This window comes from Eleutherodactylus coqui, chromosome 5 (assembly GCF_035609145.1).
Source record: "Eleutherodactylus coqui strain aEleCoq1 chromosome 5, aEleCoq1.hap1, whole genome shotgun sequence".
Lineage (NCBI taxonomy): Eukaryota > Metazoa > Chordata > Amphibia > Anura > Eleutherodactylidae > Eleutherodactylus > Eleutherodactylus coqui.
Window position 1 is genome coordinate 255,990,329 of NC_089841.1, and position 22,275 is coordinate 256,012,603.

General features: G+C 47.6%; 1 protein-coding gene across 2 annotated transcripts in view; it reads left to right on the forward strand.

Moving 5' to 3' along the window:
* The window catches only part of HOMER3 (homer scaffold protein 3), a 124,988-nt gene that overhangs the window by 77,520 nt on the left and 25,193 nt on the right, over positions 1-22,275 (forward strand). For both annotated transcript variants that reach the window (XM_066604547.1, XM_066604546.1), the window contains one exon: positions 1,556-1,677. In XM_066604547.1, coding sequence (XP_066460644.1) covers positions 1,556-1,677 — 122 coding nt within the window. The remainder of the gene's footprint in view (positions 1-1,555; positions 1,678-22,275) is intronic.

The following is a 22,275-nucleotide window of genomic DNA, read 5'->3' on the forward strand; positions in this document are numbered from 1 at the left end:
ATGCCACAGTTTGGCAGTGTCATATCCTAGCATTGAGGCATTATACCCTGTGCCAGACGCTGGAGAAGCCTACTGGATTAACCACTGCCATCTCGGGGCATTGAACAGATGGGAGAAAAACTCTGTTGGTTTTACACAAGCTGTTACATGATTATTGCCTTGGAACCGCAAACACGAACAGAGCTAAATGAACAGGAAAAGATGCCGTTTAATCGAACTCCATTAATCACTTGAAATATATATATATATATATATATATATATATATATATACACATACACACACACACACTATATATATATGTGTATGTGTGTGTATGTATGTGTGTGTATATATATATATATATATATATATATATATATATATATATATACTTTTTTTTTAAACTGTTATTTTAAGACCTGCTGATTACCACAAGGCATTGGTTTGAAGGAGAATATTGCAGATGATGTAATTAATGATAATTATTCTAGTATTTACTACTAATTAGAATATTAATTATGTCTGGCTACTGCCATAGAGATTATTATAAGGTAATGTTAGATGCAGTAGCTTATTTTGTGTAGAAATAGCTAGCAAATGTTATTTTTCATGAAATGAGAGGATGTCACATTGCTGCAGAACAGGCCACATGAGACTGCGGGGAGAAGTAGGGGAGGCGTCCATTTTTTACATATTTAAGTACACAGACTAATCAATTTCTCACAGCCTTGCCTGTCAATTCCTTTCCCTAATGTCTTTGGCTCAGCTGTGAAGTCCATGTGAAGCACTTAATTTAGCTTCTCTGTGCCTGCAGCCACTTACCACTCCTGACTGGGCTAACTAAGCCTATTTCTGGAGAAACTTTTTAACCCTATAATGTCCTCATTTATGCAGTTTTACTGAGGCCTACTGAAATGTCACAACCGTAAGGGCTCTTTTACATAATCGTATGCGTTTTTACGGTCGCCCGCATGTGCCATTAAATTGCATGAATGAAGAATTGCCGCGATCGAGTCCAAATCTTAGCTGCGTATTTTCTGCTGTTCACACGGGCGACTGCGGTGTATTGGGGAAAAAAATACGCTGCTGCTCTAAAATCCAGCGATTGGCAGAAATCTTCAGAATGACTACTAATGCTTAAATTGAGCCAGCTGTCTTCTATTCCCAGCAATGAACGCAGGTAAACTTTCTTCCCTTTCCCTTTTTTTTCAGCTCCCATAGAAGTCTATGGGAGCTTCCTGTGTATATTGGGCGTGGCGTAGGAAAACGGTCACCAATGTGCTATTTTTTCCTGCGTGATTTTTATACAGGACTCGAAATTGTTAATCCGAATGAATACATTGGAATCCAATGCTTCAGGTGGTCGCGATTTTTTTAACGTGGGTAAATATCTGCGTATATAGGGTCGGATGAATAAGGCCTGGGGGTGCTTTTAGAGGTAATGATTATCATTTTAAAAATTCATTCAAATGAGTGAAAGTGATCGATAACCATTCGGTCTGAACACACGCCAACAACTAAACGAAGAAGGAGAATCGTTTGCTTTTCATTGATCGCTCTGTATTCTCCCTAGATAGTACCTTCTCCGATTATTAGTGCTAACGGACCAGGAGATGACAAGCTCTTCAGAAGCCAGAGTGCAGAGATGGAGCTCAGTACAGAACGAGAACGGGTGAAGAAGATGTTGTCAGAAGGGTAAATACACATATACATATGGGTATAATAGAATATCAGCTACCTACATAATGTACGTTTTTTTTAAGAATGTGATTCCTCCTGCATCTGTGCCTATAGCTATTCACTCTTCCATTGTTAGGCTTCTTTCACACATGCGTTTTCACGGCCGGCCAACATACGCTTCCATCTGGGGCGTAGAAGCTTGTGAATGGCGTACAAATCTAACATTTGTGCGCCCGTTCACATGGCATGGGGCCCGGTTTATATGCACTGAGCTCACCATGCCCTCGCAAATTTCCCCTCCCCATCGCAGGCTCACCTGTCCTCTTCTACCCACTCGTTCTTTGCAATGGGCAGGGGCGGAGCTAAGCGCCGTCCCGTCCCACCTCCCACGTTCCACCCCTTGTTAATGGCCAGCAATGGGAAGAGGCAGACTGGCGCTTAGCTCTGCCCCCTCCCATTGCAGAGATCAGGCGGGGAGGAGAAGAATGGTGAGCCTGCACGGGGAAAGGAGAGCAGAGGGATGGAGTTTAGCAGCTTGGCTGCTAAACCTCCTCCTGCCTGCGGCCGCTGCCATGGGCTCCCATAGGAGCTCATGCAGCGGTCGACTTATTCCGGACCAAAAGATAGTTCCAGGACTATCTTTTGGGCCCGACGTTAAAACGCCCGGCGGTATATTGGCCTGGATGGGTGCTTTTACATCTCAGGAATACAGCCATGTGATCTGATGCATTGGAATACAATGCATAGGATCACAGCATATATCAGCCGGCTGATATGTGCTCGTGTAAAGGAAGCCTATGAATGGGTGGTGTAGGATATTGTGCACACTCCAGCAAATGCAAACCAATTTTCAACTCCCCAAGCATTTCCTCAAGACCAAGCCTGTGCTTTCTGACAGCTGAATTTAAATACACCGATCGGGGCCAGTGGTGTTGCTTGATGGACTGCCTGTCAGATCACACTATAATGTAATACTATGGTATTACATCATACTGCAAGAGCGATCAAACTATTGCAAGTTCATATCCCCCATGGGAACCTAAAATATTTTATAAAGGTAATAGAAGTTTTAAAAGACCATTTTTCCATATTTATAATAGATAAATCTTAATAACAAAAACCCCAAAACACTTGGTATCTCTCTCATGCAGACAAGTGCAGTTTTTAGCACAGTATAGAAGAAGATCGCGCCTCTACTGCACTAAAGATCACGTAAACAAGTGAATTCCAGCTATTTGAATAATCCCGTTCAGACGATCCGAGGTGTGCAGTGTGTGTTATCCAGCTCCCATAGGACTCTATGGAAAGCACACACCAAAGATAGGTAAGGTCCTATCTTTGCACGCACCACGGAGCGGTGGGAAACCGGATATACAGCGGGTTTAATCGTACAACCCATGCTATAGGTCTTATCTTGGACCGCAATTAGAAAGCCAAGTCTCTCGTATTATGTATGTCTGAGTTTTGTGTACATGTGTGTTTGTTACTGGGATTTGGAGGTCCAACTTTCTTTTTACGGATCTTCGCCCCAGTGGTCTAGCCCTTGTGTCTACTTTTTTTAGTCCTTTTTCTAATAAAGATTATTATCAATTATTTTAAAGAGTCTAGTCTGTAAGGGCTTCTATTTTGTCTAGACTTTCTGCACTCTGTGAATTGTGACCCATAAATTAAAGTTATCATGTAATTTTGCCATAGTGTGTACACGGTAAAAACAAGATCCCCCCCAAAGATGGCAGAATTTAGTTTTTTTCCCATTTCAGTCCATTTAGAATTTTTTTCAGTACATTATATGGTACATTAAATAGTACCATTATAAAATACAACTCATCCTGCAAAAAACAACAAGCCCTCCGACAGCGACGTCCATGGATAAGTAAAACAGTTATGACTTTTTAAGAGTGGGGAGAAAAAACTGAAAATAATTTTATGGTTCAAAAGTATTTTATTGGCTGCGTCAGAAAGTACGGTACAGTCATAGAAATGGACATGTTACAGTCATAGTAACCATCTTAATTCTTAGCAAATTCCACAGCTGTCCGGCTTCCTGTGCAGGTTTTGAAAAGAACAAAACATAACGTAGCAAATCATAAATCACATTCCCCAGAAACTTGATCATTAATCGTCCCGTTATTTGGGGAGTTTAGAAATGAACTTAGGAGTATCTGGAATTTTTGGAAGGTGAAAAAGTCCAGAAGCGAAGAAGAAGTAAAGGAAAGGAAACAAGAGTGAATGAAGGGGGGGGGCGTGGCTAGCGACCAACATGGTGAGTCGCACCTAAGGAGAGCTCCCCAGGGGACAACTTAAAATCCTGTAAAATCCTGGCCTAAACAAAACTTTTGAAACCCAAAACACCGCCTAAGGACCCTCGGAACCCGGGGGGAGAGTTGGACCGCAGCTGGGGGTAACCAGAGTCCCCTGATACCTACAACAAGTGCGCGGGCCGAGGGGAGAGAGGAACGGCGCCAACACCCTATCACTTTCCTGCGCTCAGTCAGACGCCGGCCCCTCCGGCCCCCCGCCTGCGAAACCGTGCCGGACCCGTGAGTTCACCCACCCTCACTCCGACGTACCTCGCCCGGTGGAACCTCCCTGGGACCCGGCCGCCTCGCCTGAATCTATCCCTCCTCCCTCCTCTTCCTCCTGCTGCCGCCGTCGGACCGCGGTCCCCCGCCGCCCCCCCCCCCCCCCCCGTGCCGGACCCCGGCCCGTGGGACGGTGAGACTTACCCCCCGAGATCGGAGGACGAGCCGTGGCTGCCCCGCTGTCTCGCGATCCCCTGCTGCCGCCTTCCCGTGACTTCTCTCGCGCCGAGACGGGCTGTGCTGGTCCGGACCCCGCGGTCTGACGGGCCTATTCCGCAACCTCCGGTGAGTCTCCTGGCGTGTGATCCCCGGCCGGGTCCGCGATCTATTCCGCCGCCTGCCTCCCGTGCACCGGAGGTCCTCTGCAGCCCACCGGAGGTCAGTCCCCTTTCGGGAGAGGGGTGCCGCTCGTCTCCTGTTCCCCGGACCTTTCCCTCAGCGGTGAGGACCGCGCAACACCTGCGGCTCACCCGGCTGCCTTGCCGCCCTGCGGTCTCCTCCTGCCGCCTGCTAGCGGCGCTGGACGTCTCCCTGAACGCCAACCCTGAACACAGCCGCCAGTGGGACGTCCATCAACCTGCCGGGAGCTCCGACTGCATCACCCATCATCCATCTGCGCCCAGCGTTGCCGTGGCAGATCTGAGAAGACCGGCAGCCTCGGGGACTCTGACCTGCAGAATCCAACTTTCGGAACCCGGCCCTGCGGAGCCGGCAGCACAACAGTGAGTATCCGGTGGAGGCAGGGAGACAACACACTCGCCAAGAGCCACAGATTGCTTTAATATACAACCTATTCACCCGACAAGTAACGGAACCCACAAGCAGCAAAGTTCCCTATCCCTTCGCCCTTCTACCACAACCGGTCCGGATCGGGATGAACCTTGCATAGTTGCGGCCCAGGCTGCGGAACCTCTACCCTCTAACAGTCATTGCAACCGCATAATTATAAGAACTTGATAGCTAACAACATCTAAACTTCATCAACATACAAAGACCTCTGCCTCCTAACGGCCATTATAACCGCATTACTATAAGGACTCTATACCCAACAACATCTAAATCCTGTGCGAGACGCATCTAGCTGTTGATAGCACCATCCGGCACATCCCACAGACAACAGTTCTTGAGAACCCGTATACTATATAAAGCAAAGCGGGGGGGAAAGACGAAGACCTCTATTTCCCAACAGTCTACACAACGCATAATCACTACAATTCCATAGACAATAACTCCTTAAAACTCAGGTGGGAAGGGAGGAGGAGCCACCACCCCCGTAAACCACCATACCAACCAACATCCCTCACCATGAGTACACGCGCCAAAAGCGGCTCGGCAGCGGAAAAATTAAAAGAGTTTGCCCGCACCGAAACCTCTGAACACACCCCGCGAGCGACGCGACCTACCCAGACATGAGAGCCCGAAGATGAAACGGGGCAACCCCCTGAGCCGACCATGCGACAGCTCTTAGAGGCAATCAATTCCTGTAAATCCTCCCTTACCAACAAAATAGAAGAGATAAAATCTGACGTCTTGTTGCTAAGACAAGACTTACAGAACATGAGAGGCAGAATGCAGGAAATGGAGGACCGCATCTCCAATGCAGAAGACTCCCTACGCCCACTCTCTGCGGCAGTTAAAAAAGCCATACGGGTAGCAGAATTCTGCCAGTCCATAACGGACGACCTGGAAAACCGGTCACGCCGCAATAACCTGCGCATAATAGGCCTACCCGAGAAATCAGAAGGCTCCCACCCAGAAACATTCGCCGAGAACTGGCTGAAGTCTCTACTGAGCGACGAAGCCTTCTCTACTCATTTCACAGTGGAAAGAGCCCACCGGGTCCCAGCAAAACCACCACAGCCGGGAGCTCCTCCGCGCCCCTTTCTAATAAGGATCTTGAATTGTAGAGATCGGGACGCCGCGCTCCGCCAAGCTAGACTAAAGGGCCAATTAAAACACAACAACGCAACAATCTCCATATTCCCTGATTTTTCTGCCGAAATATCCCTTATTCAATGGCATATCCAGCCCGTCTGCGCATCGTAACCCAAGGAAAGGTGGTTTTCCTCCAATCTCCCACCGAAGCTATGGAATGGTTGGACATGCACCCAGCACCACCAAAAGACGACTAACCCCGCCGCACTTAAAACAGGACTTTGAACCCAATTATAATTCATGCGATTGATACCCCTCTGACCTACAGACGGTGAAATGTAAAGTTGCGGTATCTTTAAACTACTATCGGGACCTGGCGGACACCCATAGCCCTCTCCAGGCCACCGGGATATCTCCCCTCCCGCCAGTATAACACCTGCTACTTCTAAATAGATTGTAGCTAAACCGTTTTTTCATTTTCTGTATGTTTTTGACATTTATGCCGAAATTAAGCAAGATGTCAAAGATTGAATGTTTAAATTGTTGTAATCTGCTCTTTAATAGCATTTCTAGTAAGTCTGCACTAACACAATTTCCCCCTTTGTACTTCTTAACCCTTTTCCCCTTTCCTCACCCCACGGGCACAGAGGCAACACCTGAACTATATGTCCACATAGTCAGTAATGTCTTTAAAATGCCTTAGCTGGAACGTCCGGGGCCTCGGCACCGCGCTTAAACAGAGAGTCGTTTTCTCATATATCAGGCAAATTAACCCGCATATCATAAGCCTGCAAGAGACCCATCTTATCAAAGAGAAGGCCGATACACTTGCAAAGCCATGGGTACAGTGGATGGCCCACTCCTTCCACACCTCCTCCTCCAGGGGCGTTTCTGTACTTATCCACAGGTCGCTGCGTTGGAACCCTATTAACACCCGTAGGGATCCCGAAGGAAGGTTCATATTCATATTTGGCGAAATAGATTCTAAACCCTACGTTATCCTATCTATCTACAACCCGCCCCACAATAACCTTCACCTTCTACAATCCGCCATAACATACGCCCATCAATACCCATTGGCGAGGGTGATCTGTTTGGGTGATTTCAATTCAGTAATGGATCCGGCCAAAGACAGGTTCCATATACCCCCTAGTACGGCCCCTACTCATAGCTCCTCCCTAAGACAGCTAACTGAAAGTGTCGGCTGGATCGATCTCTGGCGGTTTAAACACCCTGACGCGCGGGAGTTTACTTGTCACTCCCCGGGACACAATGCGCTAGCAAGGATCGACTACATATTTAGCTCCGCAGAACTAGCAATATACCTCTCCAATATTACGCATTGCCCACGGGGCATATCTGACCACAGCCCCATACTATTAACTTTGAAATTCCCTCAACACAACATAGTACCCACCTGGAAGCTCCACCCTTTCTGGTTAAAGCTGATCGGATCGGACGACCAAACACCTTTCCATATATCCCTATTCCTAGAGGCCCACAGTGATAATACCCACCCCGCCCTGAAATGGGATACTCTAAAGGCTTACGTTAGAGGATTCCTCAGGTCAGCCATCTCACACATTAAAAAGTCGACAGCCCAGGCCGACAGAGAATTAGAAAACCAAACAATGGAGGCAGAAAAAACGTATACCTCTAACCCCACGGACGCCAATAAATCAGCCTGGCTTAGCCTAGTCAGACTCCATAAACATCAAATTCATTCTAAAGCCAAGCGCAAACTATTCTTCACTAAACAACATTACTTCGAATTTGGGAACCAGTCCAGTCATCTACTTGCGAACCTCATCAGACGAGAAGGCGGCGCCAACACGGTCCTTAAGATTAGGAACCAATGCGGGGTGGAGGTAACCGACGCTCTGTCTATTACAAACTGCTTTAAAGACTTCTACACTAATTTATACAGTTCTTCCTCCCAGAACACAGTGGCAGATATCCTGGGCTACTTGGATGACCTAAACTTCCCAACCCTCTCCGCAGAACAGGTTGAGCTTTTGGAAGCTCCAATTACGCTGGAGGAGGTCCAACAAATAATTCAGGATATGGCTCCTAACAAGTCGCCAGGTCCGGACGGCCTCCCAATAGAGACATACCGTAAATACAGCGAACAACTAACCCCACTGCTACTTGAGACATTGAACCAAGCCCAAACGGATGAAACCCTCCCACCTTCATTCTACAAAGCCTCCATAGTAGTGATACAGAAACCCGGGAAAGACCCTATAGAATGTAGCTCTTATCGCCCAATCTCATTGGTAAACGCTGATTACAAAATTCTAACTAAAATCCTGGCTACTAGACTAAATCAGGTAATTTTGTCCATTATCCATCCGGACCAGACGGGTTTTATGCCTGGGAAATCTACAACAATAAACATCCGTAGAGCCCAAACGGCCATTCAACTAGGTAAGCAATACAATATGCCTTGGGCCCCAGTCTCACTCGACATGGCAAAGGCCTTCGACTCGCTAGAGTGGGCCTTCCTTGAGGCCTGTCTGGTTCGCTTTGGATTCGGGCCCAAATTCCAGCAATGGGTTAAAACCATATATAAATCCCCAAGTGCAAATGTAGTGGTAAACGGCATCCCGTCACCTGAATTTCAACTGGCGAGAGGCACCCGACAAGGATGCCCTCTATCCCCGGCCCTATTTGCCATAGCCATGGAGGCACTGGCGATCCGATTGAGAAGCACCCCCAATGTAAACGGTATTAGGTGGGCAGACCTCGAGAGCAAAGTGGGACTATATGCGGATGACACAATCCTTTTCTTATCCGACCCAATAAACTCTTTTTCCCAAGCCATGACCCACATAGACAGATTCTCCAATTTCTCAGGGCTATATGTCAACTGGTCTAAGTCGACAATCCTGTACACAGACCCTAACCCCGGAAATGATCCCTGCGTTGCTAGATACGGACTAAAACCGGTTCAAACATTTAAATATCTGGGGATGCTTATGCCATATGACCACAATAAAGCCATAGCAGAAAACATAGACCCGTTGCTGGACAATATAAAACACAAGTTGAAAAGATGGACCAAATTGCCGCTTTCTGTGGCTGGGCGCATAAATCTTATTAAAATGGCCATCCAACCCAAATGCTTATATGTTCTACAGCACATGCCAGTACCCGTTCCTAAGCGCTTCTTCCAATCATTGAACTCCCTTATCATCTCATTTATATGGAATTCCTCCCGCTCCAAACTAAGTCTGTCAACATTACAAAGGCCCAAAGAACAAGCGGGAATGGCCCTCCCGGACCTGCGACTTTACTACCTAGCAGGACAATTGAGAAACATACGGACCTGGGTCTTGAACAGAGAATTGACCATAGCAGATAAACAGCTTGCGAAACAAGTAAAAGGTAACAACCTCTTAAACTTTCTAGAATTCCCGCAATACACTAACTCCGCCGACATAGTCCCACTCCATAAATTGGCTCTTGGTGTGTGGAGGGAGGTGAAGACACTGCAGAGATACCAAGATGTAATACCTGAACTTCATCTCTGGAACAACCCTGGTCTCACCGCCCTACAATCAGTCCCAGATCCTCAATACTGGATGGCCCAAGGGGTACATACACTAAGCGATATATACGTGGATGATATATTCCCTACATTCACGCAGCTATGCGACAGGTTGCAGTCCCCGCATCTCCAGCTATTCAGATTCTTTCAGCTACGACACGCTCTGAACTCCCAATTTCCGCTCACCTCAACACATATATCCAAGTTCCCCACAATTGGCATCCTCAAATCTCAGGGGCCTGGGGGGCTAATCTCGGCCCTATATACGCACCTCCTCTCGGCTAAAATATCCTCTAACCCGCCCCCAGCATACGACAAATGGAAACAGTCTATTCCATCCCTCACACCCGAGGAGTGGCAGGACATCTCCGAATCCCATTTGACAGTTTCCCCCGCCGTGAACAATAAATTAATCCAGCTGTATATAACGCACCAGGCCTACCTTACCCCCAGCCGTCTATACAAAATGGGCAACGCACCTTCAAACACATGTCACAGATGTCGCCAACCAGAGGCGAACTTCTGGCATCTAATTTGGGAATGCCCCCTAATCAATGAGTACTGGGCGGAAGTTATTGACCTGATAAATTCACTACTACCACCCCCACTGATTATCGATTTGGACGCAAGGGTGGCGCTGTTTAGTCTGTTGGAGGAGGAGGTGTGGCCACACCACACTCGTACTTTTCTCGAAAGAGTGCTATTCCTGGCCCGCAAGGCAATAGCCATGAAGTGGATGGCCGCGGAAGTCCCCTCGGTTCTATACTGGATGCAACAAGTAAATACCATAATCTCCTACGAGAAGATCGTATATCAAAACCGAGGATGCCCGGCCAGGTTTCGGAAGGTATGGGGGACTTGGCTGGACTCCCACTCTACTTTGCCTATGAAATGAGCCTCGAAGCCCGACACATAACCCCCCCCCCCCTCCTGCCCCCCCTCCCAAACAAACGCCAGCAGACTGACACCTCCCGTTTTTCTACCAAGACCGAAACAAGACAGAGCAGAAACAGTTAAGAAGAAAAAGTTTTAAAGTTTATTGTTACTAAAAAACTCAAGAAGTACTGTTAACAAGATTTGTAGTGGTATAATTACGGAAAATGTACATGTGGATAAGGATGTACCTAACAAAGTTTCTTTTCATTCTGTATTATACAACACAATTTTTTTTTTTTTTCAAAATAAAACGAATTTAAAAAAAAGAGTGAATGAAGGGGAAAGGTAAGAGGTAGGGTTAGGGAAGTTTGTCCAGTCTGAGCACACCTCGCGGCCCAGTTCCTCCGTTAGGTAGGGCAAGTTGGCCTTGGTGGTAGGAGTATCCTTGCCGGCTAAGTAGCGGCAGTGCCGTCACGTAGCCAGGCCTCTAAACCAGGTGAGACCCGAAACTGCAACCACACCGCCCAGGTGTTATAGAATTTAGAGTAACGCATCTCGTCTTTAGCACACAATTCCTCCATTTGTTTTAAGTTGTCCGTGGCTTCCAACCACATTACTCGTGTTGGGGGCGTCGTGGATTTCCATTTTCTAGGAATGATCTGCCTGACTGCTAATATGAAAAAACGCAGCAGGGAGCTTTTTGTACCAGACAGTGACCCCGGAAACATAGAAAGCAATGCCAGTTCAGGGGTAAAGCTGGTCGAGCCTTTACAAGTAGCTAGATATAAAGCCTTTACCTCGCGCCACAATGGTTGAATTTGTGTGCAAGACCACCATATGTGGACAACGGTCCCTGGTTCGCAGAGACACCACCAGCAGAGATCCGAGTGTTGGGGGTATATTTTGCCTAGTCCCGCCGGGGTCCTGTACCATCAGGTCAGGATCTTGTAGTTAAGTTCCTGAAGTCTGCTGGAAATGTTCGATTTATGGGTCAGGACATAGGCCTTCTCCCATTCTTGCACTGATAAATCTGTCCCCAGTTCTTTTTCCCCAGGTCATTTCTAGCTTCCTGTTCCCTCCTGACGTGTCCCTCTCTAGTAGTAGTTTATATATTGAGGAAATAGTTATTGGGGGGTCAGGGTTTGACAAACAAATCTTCTCAAAGGTTGTAGTTGTCCTCCCTAACCGTTGTAAGCTACCCAAGGACCTCACATAGTGACATAGTTGTAAATCCAATGCTCCGGCCGGGGGGTCCCTTCCATCTAGGATCTCCTGTAGGGTCTTTAGTCTCGTGCCTGTCATAATGTCTCGGATTCTGGGGACCGAGTCTGTCGTTCCCACTATTAAAGAGGATCCCCTTAAGAACGTTGCTGCACCTGGGTTACCCACCAGAGGGGTGAGCGAACCCGGAGAAGTGATCAATTCTGATTTACCAGCAGGGCCGATCCAGGTGCTGAGCAGATTTTCTATGAAAAGAGACATACCCAAGTCTCTGTGTCCGCCCCTTCCCGGGATCCAAATGCACCCTTGTACCTCGGTCGGCGTCGCGTCATGCTCAGCTTCTACCCATCTTTTGCGCCTTTTGCTATGAAGCAGGTCAAGCACGCATTTAGTTAGGGATGCCCTATGGTATAGGAAGAAATTAGGGACTCCTATCCCGCCGCTTGTCTTGGGGCTGGAAAGGGCCCTCCAGTTCCTCCTGGGTCTGTGGTTGCCCCATATAAATCTCATGACTAACCGTCGAATCCATGTGAGAAATGCTCCTGCTAATTTTATGGAGACTGTTTGAAAGATGTTTTTATGGGGACTGTTTGAAAGGAACCTGGGGAGGGAATTCATTTTAATTGTATTTATTCTCCCAAACCAGGACAATGGAAGAGACTTCCATTTGTCTAGGTCCTTTTTGAGAGCCATGATCAGCGGAGTGTAGTTTTTTTCAAAGAGCTTATCGGGATTTGCCGTGATAACCGTCCCCAGGTACCTAATTCCATCCTCTCTCCATGCGAAGGGAAACGCTGATTGTAGTGAATCTGTTTCTTTCTCGGGCAATGTTACATTTAATATCTCTGATTTATTGAGATTGACTTTAACGTTGGACAGCCTACCAAATATTTCGAATTCCTTCAGTATGCATGGGAGAGCTACTCTAGGGTTGGTGATATACACCAGGAGGTCATCTGCATATAGCGCGACTTTGTGTTCCGTTCTGCCTACCCTGACCCCCTGTATGTCGTGGTTAGCTCTCAACGCCCTCGCCAGTGTCTTCATTACTAATATGTAAAGGAAGGGAGACAGGGGACACCCCTGTCTGGTGCCGTTGTTAATCTTGATTGGCTGGGATAGCCGCCCGTTGACCCGTACCCTAGCGACAGGGCCATTGTACAGCGCCAGAACCCTGTCCAAGAAGCGTGGGCCTATGCCTACCATCCGCAGAGCCGCTTCTAGAAACCTCCAGTTCACCCTGTCGAATGCTTTCTCAGCATCCACGGATAGCAGGCACAGTGGGTCCCCGAAGCGGCGCGCCCTGGACACCATAGCCAGAGTTCTGATTGTGTTATCCCCTGCCTCCCTCCCGGGGACAAATCCCACCTGGTCTCTAACGGGCCGCTAACATGCTAGAGTAGATCTTGGTGTCGATGTTTAGCAATGAAATAGGCCTGTAACTGCCACAGGCCAGGGGATCTTTTCCTGGTTTAGGAATGACTGTTATGGTGGCCTGTAGGGCCTGTGGGGGGAATGGGCACTCGCCCGAAACAGTATTAAAGGCATCTAACATTATCGGAGACAATGCTTCTCCACATATTTTAAAGAAGCGCGGCGTAAAGCCGTCAGGCCCGGGGCTCTTGCCTATTTTGAGGGTCTTGATTGTATCAGTTAATTCCCCTAGGGAGAAGTCTTCCTCTAATGAGCACCGATCCGCCTCAGGAATGCGTTTAGGGCTATTCTGTATTAAATAGGCGTCTTGTGATGCTACTGCCTCGTCAGTTGCCCTCATGTGGTCGTTCTGTAGATTATATAGTTTATGGTGGTATGAGTAAAAACTGTCTAAGATTTCTGCATTGGTGTGTACTTGTACCCCGTTACGTGATTGGATGGAAAAGATGTATGTCTGTGGGGATTTTGGGTTAAGGGCGCTTGCCAGCCCCCTGCTACATTTGTTCCCATACTCATAGAAGCTCCCTTTGGCTCTGTCTCTCTTTGGTCTAGTATTTGCAGAATCTGACCGCGGACATCAGAAATCTCCACTGTTCTCTCATCCGATGGGGCAGCCTTGTTGGTTGACTCCAGGAGACCCAATTTAGCAACTAGTTTCTCCAGTGCCCCATGGGAAATAAAAATACCCCGTAACACGCACTTGAGTGCTTCCCATTTGATCTGTTTTAAATTGCTCTATTGCCTGTTGGATCTCTTGTAGGCAAGCTCCGTCATTTAGGAGGTTGTCATTTAGCCTCCAGCTGCTGTTTGTTCTATCTCTCTGACCCCAATCTAAGGATCCCCAGACCGGAGCATGGTCTGACCACAGGAATGCCCCTATGGAGCACCTAGGGTTCCTATCTAAAAGTCTATGCGAGATGAACAAGTAGTCCATGGTAACTGTTATGTACTGGTGAGTGATAGCTGTAGTCCCTGACTTTTGGATGTAGTATGCGCCATGTCTACTAACCGTAGGTTCGTCAGTTCTCTCGCTAGTCTACGTGTCGCTGTGGGTGAAATACTGGACTTACCCCCTGACGAGTCGAGGCTGGGGTTCATAGCTGCGTTGAAGTCGCCTCCTAAAATTATAGCAGAGCCATCTGCGAAGGACGCCAGGGCCCCCAACACTCGGATCCCAAAGCGGACCTGTGACTGGTTAGGAGAATAAACATTAGCGATGGTAAAGGTCTCTACGCCCAGCTGGATTTTTACAAATAGGTAGCGCCCCTCAGGGTCGGCCTCCAACGAAAGAAATCTGTACGGTAGCTGTTTGTGGAAAGCTATAGAAGTGCCTCCCGCTTTTTTCCGCGGGTGGGGGCAGTGATACCACGTCGTGTAGTGGTGATGTCTGCAGCTGGGTATACTTCCTTCTTCAAAATAGGTCTCTTGGATTAGTGCGATCATTATACCTTGTTTGTGTAGGTAGTCTAATATCTGCCCCCTTTTGGCTGGTTTGTTTAGGCCCCTCACGTTGAAGGAGCCAACTGTGAGGTTAGCCATCAGGTGGTTTCCATGGGGTGTACTTCAGGAGTCGGTCAGACATAAGGTAGGGAAAAGGGAAGACTGGGGGGGTGAAAGAAGAGAACAAAGAAGGAAAAGAGAGAGTTAAATGTGGACTAGCAGCCATAATGTGGTGAAACCGAGACTCCAGCGAGATGTCGCACTCCTTTGAGCGACTTGTCACCCGATAGGAAGAGTGGAAGCACAACAAGGGAGTGGAGGCCCCCTCCGGGCTGCACCCACCCAACAAATATATAACAATGTGACCTCGATGAGGTCTCCGATAGGGAAAACATTGAACCCCAAGCACCGACATCCCAAGAACTTTAGTAACTTTGAAACTTCTTGCCCTCTAGGGGCCAAACCCTCCGAGCCTGGAGGAGAGTTACGCTTCCGAGCTGGTTAGTCAGAGACCGAACCCGTCAGGCCGTGCACGTGAACGTCCAACAAAAGTTCCGTTTCATGGAACCCCTTTAAGGTCTTTTTTCAGGTCGTGCGATCTCCTCCTTTGCGACTCTCTCTCTGTCTCCGAGATTGTGTTATCTGCCACTGCTCTTGCGTGGTTTGTGTGAGCAAGTTGGGGGCCGTAGGCCAATCAGGAAGTGCAATTAATGGTAACTCAAATGTTCCTAAAAATTTGGGCAGGTCGCCCAGTGAACGGAAGACTGCTGATCTGCCATCTTTTTTTAGCTGATAAAGAAAACGGGAATCCCCAGCGGTATTGTATCCCCTTCTCTTTGAGTGCCGATAAGAGGGGACCCAGAGCTTTTCTTAGCTGCAAGGTGTGGCGAGCCAGGTCCTGTAAAATGATGATAATTTTGCCTTTGTATGATAAGGGCTCATGTCCACGGGGAAAAGAAGAATTAAAATCCGCAGCGGATTTTAACTCTTCTCCCGCGCGCGGATCCGCACCCCATAGGGATGCATTGACCACCCGCGGGTAGATAAATACCCGCGGATCGTCAATAAAAGTGATTTAAAAAAAAATGGAGCATGAAAAAATCCGGACCATGCTCCATTTTCATGCGGGTCTCCCGCGGGGACGGCTCCCGCGGGCTTCTATTGAAGCCTATGGAAGCCGTCCGGATCCGCGGGACACAAAAATCACATTTTACTTACCCGCTCCGGTTTTTCTCTTCGGCGCCGCGCCATCCTCTCTCAGCCGCGGCCGGATCATTTTGCTTCGGCCCGGCGCATGCGCGGGGCACGTCTCCGACGTCATCGTGCACATCCGCCGAGCCGAAGAATGAAGATCCGGCCGCGACGAGAGAAGATGACGCCGCCGCGAAGAGAAGAAACGGAGCGGATCGGAGGTAAGTTTATTCTCATTTATTTGCATTTTCAGCTCTCATGTCCGCGGGGCAGGAGGGACCCGCTGCAGATTCTACATGTAGAATCCGTAGCGGGCCCGATTTTCCCCGTGGACATGAGGCCTAAAAGTTCTGTTTGTTCCCTCGCTTTGCGAATTATTGTATCTTTATCACGGAAAAAGTGTATCCTGCATATAATGTCCCGTGGGCGGTTGGGATCGGTTGTTCTGGGGCCCAATGCTCTGTGAATCCTGTCTATTTCGACAGGGCGTTCAGGTGGTCTGCCCAGTAAACGCATAAAAAGATTTTGCGCCCACGGTTCTAGTTGGTTCCCTTCCACTTCCTCAGGGAGGCCTCTAATGCGTATATTATTTCTCCGATTTCTGTTCTCTAAGTCATCTAAATGCATAGTGAGAGTGGCGATCTGGTCTGCCTGGGTTTGTATTGCTCATCTGAGACTCCAAGATGGCCGCCGTCTCTTCCTGCACCTCCTCTACTTGGTGCAGCCTGTGACCTATTTGGTGTACTTCTGTGTGGATGGCCTCCATGGTTTGCTTGTTAGAGGCTTCGAATCTAGAGAATAGGGCACTTAGCTCATTTCTAGTAGGGATTTCCAGTATGTGGGTTTTCCATGTGTCCTCCCCTGTGTCATATGGGGACATAGCAGGCAGCACCCTTCTGACTTTTTTTGAGGTCGTTTTTGGATAGTCTGGGGGAGATTGGTGCATGTCCCAGGGAGGACTACAACTCCCCTCTGATGTGAGTCCCTGCTGGTCATGTGGAGGGGAAGATGTGTGAGGCTGCGGTGTAGCAGAGCCGCTGCTGTTACTCACATGTGCCCAACCCTGGGCGCTGGAAGAAGCCTTGGGACTGCTGCTGGCGCCGTTTTTGGAGGTTTGGAGACTCTGTGAGGGGAATCCCTCTGCCTCTGCTGAGCTGCTGCCTGCCGCGGAGGTGTTCGCCGCTCCTACCTGAGCCGCTGGGGTCTCCTTCACATGGCGTTCCGGCGCCATCTTTGTTCTGCCAGGGACCGAGCGCGGGCTGCTGAGGAAGCGCTCCATCGTTCCACAGCTGCTGTCCTCTGCCGCTGTCCTGCGTCTGCCCATCCCCGAATCTGAGGGTTTGCTGGTGATTTGTGCTGGTGTCTGGAGTCTGTAAGCGGGTAGGTGCCGTGGGGGGTATCAAGGAAGCGTCCTCACTCCTCCATGCGCTGGCCACGCCCGGGCAGGTGCTTCTAAGTGGCCATTCAGTGTGCAGGTAAACTCTTTAGTCTGAAAATAATTTTAAATAAGGACCGCGTCCTTAAGGGTTTAATATTTAATTTTTTACATGTTGAGATATATTGCTCTTCACTTCCATTTCATTTCTAATTTTTATAAATGGTATTGATGAATAAATTAAATTAATTGATGTAAGGGTGTATTCACATGTAGCAAAATCGGTGCAGCTTTTTCGTAGTGAAAACTCCACGCCAAATTCCACATTACACCATTGGTACGGATTCTGACGTCGATGTTGACGTGGATTTGGAAAAGATTTAACTTCTTCATTTAAAAACATGGAATATCAATGCATCAAATGGTGTGGCCTTTGATGCAGATTTTAGTGTAGATCTGCATCACAATTTGCAGTGCAAAATATGCTACCGATTTGGGTGCTGATCCACACCAATATCTGCTTCATGTGAACATATCCTTATGTTTAATATATTTTATTGGAATTTTCAACTTTAATTACACATTCGGAATAAAAGTAGGAGAAAAAAAAAAGTAGGGATGGGTCGTCCGGTTCATAGCAGGTCACGCAGGACCGCAATCAAAACCACCAGTACATCTGGAAAATGACCCTCTGCATAGATGATGTTATAGCATGATACCGGGCCCCCAGATCCAACACTTCCGTGTGCTTGCCTCAATAATTCCATTTTAAAATAACTTAAACTGTAAAAATAGAACTAGAAACCAATATCAGAGAGATCAAAGAAAACAAAGGATAGCTAAAAAAACAAATGAAAAAGAGAAAAAAGAAAAAAAAGGAGGGGGGGGAATAAAGGAAGACCCTCAGAGGCGTGAAAGTGTGAACATATCCTTATGATTTAATTTATTTTTAGATAAATTATTAAAAATGAACTCTACACTATATAATCACCTAAATAGTGATTGTAATAGAAGGGTTTTTTAGGTTAATGTGTGGTGTTTCCAATGCTTCAGTTTTTCTCTCCTCCGATCTCACATTGACAGGAGAGAGGGGGAGAGAGGAGCTGTTACAGTGCTGAGTTGCTGGGAAAGTTTTCTACAACAAACTTTCCCAGCCAGTGCTACAAGTGATTGTCACTCTGAGGCTTCTTTCCCACAAACGCATATCGTCTGTCTGTTTTCACGGCCAGTTGATATACACTACATCGGTTGAGAAAAATTTGGTGAACGGCCGCACAAATCAAACGTTTGTGCGCCCGTTCAGATGGCCCGGTAAGCCCGGCGTAAATGTGCCGAGCTCACCAGGCCATCGCCCATTTCCCTTACCTCCCCATCGCAGGATCACCTCTCTTCCTCCACGCTCGTTCTGTGCAATGGGAGGGAGTGGAGCGGGGGTGGAGCTAAGCGCCAGTCCGCCCCGCCTCCTCCCACTGATGGCTATGGACAAGGGGTGGAACAGGGCGGGCACTTAGCTCTGCCCCCATTTTGCCCCTTGCCCATAACATCAATGGGAGGAGGCGGGGAGGACCGGCACTTGGCTCCGCCCCCTCCAGCCCCCTCGTATTGCACATAGCAAGTGGGGAGGAAGAGAGGTGAGCCTGCATGGGATGGGGGGGGGGGGGGGGAACAGAGGGAGGGAGTTCAGCAGCCACGCTGCTAAACTCCCTCCCCCCTTCGGCCGCTGCCAGAACTATGTTTTGGGTCTGATGTAAAAACGCCCCTTGCTGTATTGGCCTGGACGGGCGTATTTATGTCTCACAAATACGCCCATGTGATCTGATGCATTGAAATCCGTCCGTCTGATATGCGCTCATGTGAAAGAAGCCTGATGGCGTTATCAGGCCGTGAACCAATCAAGTCCTGATTGTTAGTAACAGCCTGTTTTGGGTTTTCGGTGGGATGCAATTTTTCACTGAGTGTAGAATATAAATTTGCATCGTTGCTGTGCACAGCCCAGCAAGCAGCAACGTAAAATTACACTGGGAGGTCGAGAAGTGGTTAAAGTCATTACCACTGAAAAATGTTGTTTATAGTTCAATACAGCCCATAATTCTAAACAGTTTTTGTATTTACACTTACCAAAAACAGTTTCTGTCCTCTGATATTCCAGGAGTAATGTTTGAATAGCGCCACCTGCCGTTTCCGATGGAAGAGTCTTTCTGTGTCTGCTCAACCTCAGTAAATGTTCCAAGCTGGACACAAGTACTTGTTTGCATTCGCAATTGTTCCCATTTTTGCATTCGCACCTCTCTTGTGCAAAAAATAGGACATGCTCTACTTTGTGTGAATTTGCGTACCAAAGACCTCATAGAAGTCTATAGAGGGGGGGGGGGGGGGGAGAGGTTGCACAAATGCACACGAAATATGCAGGGGAATGCTTGAAAAACAGTGCAAAACTACAGGTAAAAGAGCACATCTGGACCTCATTAGGCTAAATAACTTTAAATCACAGCAGGAAGGGGGTGGGTGGGTGTTGCCTTGCAGGTATAAACAGGCTCTGCGTGTGCAAAATAGAACAGTGCAATGCGCAGACACATAATTGTGTGGATTTTGTCATGGGTTTGTTGGAGATTCCATCTTTTGCAATGCACAGGGTGAAATCCGCAGCAAACAATTGACATGCTGAGGATATTACATCCGCAGTGTATGTAAATTACAGAGTGAAATCCTTAAAGGGGTTGTCCCGCGGCAGCAAGTGGGTCTATACACTTCTGTATGGCCATATTAATGCACTTTGTAATGTACATTGTGCATTAATTATGAGCCATACAGAAGTTATCAGAAATTTTTCACTTACCTGTTCCGTTGCTAGCGTCCTCGTTTCCATGGAGCCGTCTAATTTTCAGCGTCTAATCGCCAGATTAGACGCGCTTGCGCAGTCCGGGTCTTCTTCTTTTCTGAATGGGGCCGCTCGTGCCGGAGAGCGACTCCTTGTAGCTCCGCCCCGTCACGTGCCGATTCCAGCCAATCAGGAGGCTGGAATTGGCAATGGACCGCACAGAAGCCCTGCGGTCCACCGAGGGAGAAGATCCTGGCGGCCATCTTCAGCAGGTAAGTAAGAAGTCACCGGAGCGCGGGGATTCAGGTAAGCGCTGTCCTGTTTAACCCCTGCATCGGGGTTGTCTCGCGCCGAACGGGGGGGCTGTTGAAAAAAAAAAAAACCCGTTTCGGCGCGGGACAACCCCTTTAAAGGTTTTGCTGTGGAAAACCTGCAGCATTTACAGGGGGTGGGAAAAAACATGGAAACACCATACGAAATGCCTTACGTTACATTGGATTATAAGGCATATTTCAATAAGACATGTAGAGACCGATTTTAAGTGTGAGGTAATATGACACAGATGCTGCCAGGCAGAAGTGAACATCTGCCCGAGGAACAAGGCTCCACTGGCCAGGGTTTTGAGCCACTTAGCTGCTGTTACCAGCTGGCTCCCCAAACCACCCAGAGCAGGGCAAGAGGTAAAGTCAACACAAATTTGCCAAGAAAGCTCTCTGCCGAGCAGGGGACAAAAGGGCAGCTCAGCACTAATGATTAAATTCTCATGCATTTCGTATGGTGTTTCTATATTTTTGTCCACTCCCTGTACATCCCTTGTGACTGTACCCTTAAAGTTACTATAGTTTTAACAACACCATTATTGTACTCTATGTAAAAGAGATGTAGCTCTCTAAAAGTTGAGAGATGATGTCTCAGATTTTGAAGCTAAAAAGGTTTTGAAAGCGTTGGATATTTTATACTGATCTGCAACGCGCAAGACGGCCTTAATTCCGCAGCAGTTTTGAAGTCTTTACGTGCGGTTTTAAAGTAAAGACGTGATTTTTGAAGGTTTGGAATTCATAGGGCTAACATTATGTCTGCGCTGACTAATTCAGTCCCGTGTGAAAGGTCCCTTATAAGTTTTCACTAAAAGAGACATGTTAGGAGAACTGACACAGCCTTTTAATTTATCAGTGGCTCATGTACAAGATGAGCCTTCCATCTTGCCTTGTATTTTGTCCCCGACTTCTTGTGTATCCATTTAATGCTTATATATAGTACTGTGCAAACGTTATATGCAGGTCTGGGGAAAAAATGAGAAGTAAGACACTGATAGATGATCGCTGAAAAATCGCTCAAACGATAGTTTGAGTGACAGTTTTGAGCGATCATCTTTGCATTGTCTATAGTAGCTAAGGAGCTACTAAAGATCTATGCAGGCGGAATGGGACACCGCCGCTATCGCTCAGCGAAGAATACAGCTGTTTTGCATAAGCAAACAGCTGCATTGTTCTCGGTCCTTCAGCTGTGAATTACCAGCGGGACTTGAGCTGAAAGAATCTTACCAGCGCTGCCGACTGTGATAACAGCCTGCACCGCTGATAAGAATTCATCACTCTATTTTAGAAAACTAGAATTGAGTGAGGAACGAATCGTGCAGGAAAACTGCACGATGTCCGTGCATTTAGACGCAACAGTTATCGCTCAAAAGACGTTTTTGAGCGAATTTTGAGCGAGAATCATTGTGTCTAAATGGGCCTTAAGAATGCTTTCAAAAATAGAAATGTTAATTTTTATCATTTAACAAGTGAATAAGCAAAAGAAAGATAAAAATCAAATCAATATTTGGTTTGACCACCATTTACGGATGTTGTCCTATCGCACACTACTACTCCTGTTTATCTTTGCGAAAACAGAAGACACCTACCACTGCCAGGAGGACGCTGTGCTGTGCAGAACTCCACCAGACAGATGAATAACCTGCGGGGGCCCTCTGAGAGGTCCTTGGAATCTACCAGTTCTTCTATACTACAGTGCATTCACACTGCAATCACTCACAATAGCAATCACAGGCCATGGCAGGCCCAGACACCAGTGTACGGCGTCCGATTGCCTTAGCAACCCAGTGGCCCTCCATGATTACATTGCGAGGGCCAATGATATCACAGAAAGCATGCTCTTACTGTCAACCCTTTACATGCTGCGATGTACATTGATCATGGCATATAAGACGTTAAAGGGGCAGGGGGGCGGTGTTTTCATTGATCCTCAT